At 40.1% G+C, this 6,369-nt stretch overlaps 1 protein-coding gene across 1 annotated transcript in view; it reads right to left on the bottom strand.

Annotated features, from left to right (window-relative positions):
* Positions 1–321: 321 nt before the first annotated feature.
* Positions 322–6,369, bottom strand: part of LOC101860621 (fatty acyl-CoA reductase 1) — a gene marked incomplete at its 3' end in the record, with an annotated part of 18,014 nt that continues 11,966 nt past the window's right edge. The window contains 4 exon segments of the mRNA XM_035973388.1: positions 322–411; positions 2,975–3,056; positions 3,730–3,797; positions 4,601–4,719. Of these exon segments, the coding sequence (XP_035829281.1) occupies positions 322–411; positions 2,975–3,056; positions 3,730–3,797; positions 4,601–4,719 (359 nt within the window).

Genomic DNA, 6,369 nt, shown 5'->3' with positions numbered 1-6,369 from the left:
GGGGGGGAGGAATGTTAGTAAAAGTTTTACTGCATTTGCAACAGAAATAGGTCATAATATAACTGCTTCGGACAGACAATCCCTCATACGCACAAACCTGGAAGAGGAGAGCGGGAGGAGAGGGAGGGGGGAGTTAGTTTTAGTAAGAGATTTACAGCACTTGTAACACAATAAGGTCGTATAAGTGCCGAACATTAGGTGATACAAGAGAGAAACAAACACAAAAAAGAAGGAGGAGAGATAAGGACGATAGGTGTTTGATAGGAAAGAACAAGCAGACCACACCAGAGCCCCCGCCAACCACCCCCCCAACCAACTCACATAGGCTTCTTCCCCGTGATCCTGAGCCAAAAGTCCATGACGTAGGCCGGTATCAACTGGTCAAACACCCACATGGTATCTCGCCAGAACCTGAAACACACAACAACGATGATGATAAAACAGTCTTAACACAGTCATAACACAGCCTCGCACCCACATATGGAACACACATTTATTGAACACTTACATAGCGAAACACACAACAACGACGATGATAACACAGTCTTAACACAGTCATAACACAGCCTCGCACCCACATAACAAAACACCTACATGGTGTCTCGGCAGAACCTGAAACACACAACAACGATGATAACACGGTCATATAACAAAACACGCATATCGCAAAACACACAAAGAGATACACCCACATAGCAAAACATGCACACAGCGCAACATACATATAATGAACACGCACACAGCGCAACACACATATTATAGTGCTACACACATATATAACAAAAGATCCACATAGCAAAACGAGTACAAAACAAAACACGCATATATAATAGCAAAACAAACACATAGCGAAACACACACAAAGAAAAAACACGCACAAAACAAAACACACTCATAACAAAACATGCAGCTAGAAAAAACCACGCACTTAGCAAAACCTGCCTATATAGCGAATAGATAGATTTTCAGAATTCTTCATTGAAACTACAAATACATTCCTGAGCGTATAAAACTAACAAACTGCAAAGTTCTCATTTCTGCCTGCAATATGAAAAAGTCCTACACTGCCTGAAACAACACTTTGTTTTGTTTGTTTTAGTAGAGGTTTTACGGCGCTTGCGACTGCATAAGGTCATATGAGCGCCAGAAGATTTAGAGGGGTTACAAGAGAGTAACAAACATAAATAAGAAGCAGGGGAGATAAAGATGATAGATGTTTGATAGTATAGGAAAGAAGGAACAAACCACACCAGAGCACCCGCTAACCACCCACGAAAACAACACTTGTATTTCAAAATAAAGGGTTACGTGACAACTAGAAATGTCGAATATACCCAAAAAAAACACCAAAAAACAACCCCCTCTAAAAGAAACCCCAAACCATCTAAGGGAAAAGTTTAGTTCGTTTGCTTCTTTTCCTACCAAAACAACTAGTCTGTACATATGAGTGTATGTCTGTATGTATGTGTGTATGTGTGTGTGGTGCGTGCGTGCATGTGTGTGTGAATATGTGTGTGCACGTGTATGTAATACTATGTGCCATTAAAATTGATTTGTAAATCCATAATATGTATCATATTAAGCGCATAGAGCATTGCATAAGTGGATATGCGCTATATAAATGCAATCCATTATTATTATTATTAGTCAAACCTACACTAACGGCCACCTGTGCAAGAAAGACAATCACCTGTACAAACAACCACTTCCTATTCCCCCGATGTCTTCCCTGTAATATATCTGTGTTAGTCTTAGTCAAGGGAAATAATAATAATATTTACTTTTTTCTACTTCTTTGGTCTTCAATATTAATGAGTGTTGTCCCTTGTCCTATGAGGGATTCTCCTACATTGGAGTAGCCTAAGGGTGGATTGTTTTGGTCCAACGCAAAGGAAGTACTCACTACTCACATCAGGTACTGAAGAAACTTTACTTGCTTGCTGGCCACGGATACGAATGGTTGTTCTGTGCTTTTAAGTACTAATTCTTAAGTTCAGTACTACTAACTAATAGATAACATTTGTATAGCGCAAATTCCCGCTCAACAGCAAGCTCTATGCGCTTCACAATCTATACTATTACCCCAGCAGACCTTAGAGCATTCTGAAATAAACTCAACTTCCTCGGAAGCATACAGTGCAAGCAGCCATTTATAGGCGCTAAAACACTAACATACTGACAAGATCTTTCGCTGTCTATGGCCGGGAACCCATTTCTACCTGGGTGAAGTGAGGAAAATTCGTGTAAAGTGTCTTTCCCAAGGACACAACGTCGAGCCCGCAGCTCAAACCCCCGACCCAACAACCTCACGATTACAAGACCTAACCACTAGGTCACTACATTAAATACTAAACTTCCAAAATATAACATTCCCGACATCATAGCGACACTGCCCAAGACATCCAGCTTTCCAGGACAACCACTTTTCTCCACAACTACGGTGGGGTGGCCATCTTGGATGATAATTGTGTCTGTGCCTGTCATGAATTTTGTGACGCGTCGTGTCTTATGACACGTGTTGTTGATAATTATGACGGTACCTCCTGACATTACTTTGTTGCACTGACCTACTGTACAACTGTACTCACACGCTTAGCATCTTAAGACACATGCTGTTGATAATTGTGTCTGTACCTGTCATGAATTTTGTAACGCATCGTGTCTTATGACACGTGTTGTTGATAATTATGATGGTACCTGACATTACTTTGTGCAGTGACCTACTGTACTCACACGCATAGCATCTTAAGACACGCGTTGCTGATAAAAAAAATGTTTTAAAGTAGAGTTTCTACGGCGCTTGCAACTGCATAAGGTCATGTGAGCGCCAAGGGGTGGATGTCAACAGATAAGTTTTTACTTATGACCCCAGGCGTACGGATAGGGTTAAGAGCATCCGAGCAAAGGATTGAATGGAGAACCACGATCACCGCAGATCCGGCACTGCATGCTGATGATGATAACCTATACTCACATGTTGAGTGTGAAGCGTGGGTTCGGGACGCGCAGCATCTTATGACATGGATTGTTGAGGAAGTTTTCTTTGAGGTAGTCCTCTGAGGAAAGGGGGAAAAAAATTTTTTTTTAAAATAAATATATATATATATATATATATATATATATATATATATATAATATGGGAAAAAGGGAAAAAGTAAACTCATTGAAGACATGAGTTCTGGTTATTCGACATGCTGTTTGCAGCCACTTAGCAAAAGGAGCACAACTTCTTCAATGAAACAAAATTCTTCAGCCTTTAAAATAATGCATTTCAGCTCTTTCCAATTGTTTCATGTAGGCACCATTACAAAACATCTTATGGTGAAAACTTAGGAATTACGGTATTGTGTAAATTTTTTTTTTTCCTGAGCTGTGTTCCTGATGAAGCCTGGGTTATGGCAAAGTGTTGGACACTGTTTTAAACACACTTAACATATCTGAAATATATTCTGGTCTCCATTATAATATGTTTTCTAAAGTACAACAACGATGATGATAATAATAATTATGATGATGGTGATGATGTTAAAGAAAATAAAGATGATGATGATGTTAAAGATGAAAACAATGATGATGACAATGATAAAAGAGATGAGGTTGACTAAGACGATGAAAGAAATGACGATGACAACAATGATGATGATGATGATGATGATGACGATAATCATAACCATAACAACAACGGTGGCAAAGAGCCGACAGTCGCAGTGAACTTAGCATACAACTTACGGAACATCCCCCAGGTTAACCGGTTGATCTGGCCACTGGTACAGTTGTATACCAACGTTTCGCTGGGCCTGCCAAGACAAATGAACAAATCCTTCGGTTTAGCTTTAGCTACAGTTTTAAGGCATTTACAATACATTTAAGGTCATATAACTCCCGAAGAGTAGAGGCGTTACAAGAGAGCAACAAACACAATTAAGGTCGTAAAAGTCCCGAAGATCAGACCCCCCAAAAAAAAGTTCCACAGATTAGAGGCGCTACAACAGAGTACAACCAAAATTAAAGTCATATGAGTCCCAAAGAGTAGACAAAAAAAACAACCCCAAAAGGTCCCAAAGATTAGAGGTGTTACAAGAGAGTAACAAACAAACATTAAAAAAAGAAGGGAGGAGAGATAAGGACAATAACAGATGTTTGCTAGAAAAGAAGGAGCAAAACCACCCCTGAACGCATGTCAACAACTCATCCCTTCAATTGAGAGGTCTTGCCTTCAAATACTTCAACTTCAGCTTTCAATGTAAACAAATTTGTGACACCGTGGTCAAAATCAGAAGCTAGAAAAATTAATGAAATCAAAGGAATTGAAGTTTTTTCCAACCATTGCGCAATTTTCATCTTCTGTCTATGGGTGCTTTTTTGACATTTGTGTGTGTGTGTGTGTGTGTGTGTGTGTGTGTGTGTGTGTGTGTGTGTGTGTGTGGGTGTGTGTGTGTGCGTTTGAGTGTATGCGTGTGTGCCTGTCCGTGCATGCATGTGTCTGTGCGTGCGTGTGTGCATGTGTCTGAGTGTGTGTGTGTGTGTGAGTGAATGTGTGTGCGTGCGTGTGCGTGTGTATGTGTGCGTGCATGAAATGTGTCTGAGTGTGCGTACTTACTTTTCAACGGCTGTGTACCAAGCGACAGCAATCATGGCGTTTGTGGCAATGTCTACTGGAATGACGTCGGCCGTGCAGTAAACATTCCCGTGCATAATAAACAGCAGACCTTTGCCGATCTGAAAAAGGCAACATACGTGTTAATTTTTTAGTCTTAGTAGGAGTTTAATCTAAGGTCATATAAGTGCTGAAGATTAGAGGTGTTTGGCTTATTTTAAGAAAAGGTAAAAGTTTTACAGCACTTGCAACACAACAAGGTCACATAAGTCAAAGTGTCGAAGATTAGAGGTGTTACAAGAGAGTAACAAACACAAAAAAGAAGGAGGAGAGAAAAGGACGATAGATGGTTGATAAGAAAGAAGAAGCAAACCACACCAGAGCACCCGCCAACCACCCATTGTTAAATGTTTAGCCTTATGAAGAGTTTAACAGCACAATAAGGTCATATAACTGATGAGGACTAGAGGTGTTTGGCTTATTTTAAGTAATAGTTTTACGGCACTTGCAACACAATTAGGTCATACAGGTGCCAAAGATTTGAGGAGTTAGAAGAGAGTAACAAACACACACACACACACACAAAAGGAGGATGAGAATAAGAGATAAGGACGATGCATGTTTGATAGGAACCAAGGACCAAACCACACCAGAGCACCCGCCAACCACCTACAGTAAGAGTTTTAAGCTACTAGTAACACAATTAGGTCATATAAGAGCCGAAGATTAGAGGCGCTTGGCATATTTTAAGTAATAGTTTCGTGGCACATGCTCCACAATCAGGTCATTTAAATGCAGAAGATTAGAGGATTTACTGGAGAGTAACTTGCACGGAAAAGAACGAGGACAGACAACGATGATAGACGTTTCATCGGAAAAAGAGAGGGAAACCACACCAGAGCACCCACCAACCACCCACTCACTCACGAAGGTGTCGAGAGTATTTTCAAACAGCTTGAAGCTTGAATTGAAGCGAGAGCTGTCGTCAAATCTAATATTATGTGAGGCAGTGTGGTGGAATCAGGCTCTCGTCAATTTTTGGGCATGTAGAGTTATTGGTATCATCTTAAAGCTTGTTCAATTGTCTTTATTTTGATGAAAATAATATTCATTTATCTCGAATACAAGTCGAGATATTTGCCAAAGAAGGAGGTGGTGGAGGTCGCCTGTTTTCAGGGGTAAAATTAGTGAGAAAATGGCTGCCAAAGATTAATTATTTCCTTAGCTTAAGAGTCCGTGGTAACTAAAAATTTTCATTTTTTGTGCCTTTAATCAACGTTTTTCAGAAAAATTTCCACAGAAATGAGTTCTTTAATAGGCATGAAAGGTGTTGAGCCAAAAAACAAAAATTTGATAAAAATTCATATCCTGCTGAAAAATGCAAGTTTCTTCACTTTGATTATTTTGACGAGAACCTGACTCCACCATGCTGCCTCACATATAATTAAGACAGCAGCCACACTGAAAGAGGTGCACGGGAGGGTGTGTGTGTGTGTGTGTGTGTGTGTGTGTGTGTATGTGTGTGAGAGGGGGTGGTGGCGGTAAGAACATATCACGTACTGTATGGACTCTATTCCCCTTTCAACAAGAGACATTTATTCACCCCCTGTGGAAGAGAAGAGGGAGAAAACTACTCACAGCAGCCAGAAGCCCCGTCGGTCCGTTCAGGTTATCCACCCAGCCCTGTGGACAAAGGACAAACCAAAAAAACATAATTAAAAGAATAGCAATAACACTCAGAAAAAGAATGATAATGATAATATTAATAATAA

Source organism: Aplysia californica, unplaced genomic scaffold (genome assembly GCF_000002075.1).
Source record: "Aplysia californica isolate F4 #8 unplaced genomic scaffold, AplCal3.0 scaffold01190, whole genome shotgun sequence".
In the NCBI taxonomy this organism is placed as follows: Eukaryota; Metazoa; Mollusca; class Gastropoda; order Aplysiida; family Aplysiidae; genus Aplysia; species Aplysia californica.
This window is presented reverse-complemented; position numbering and strand designations above follow the sequence as displayed.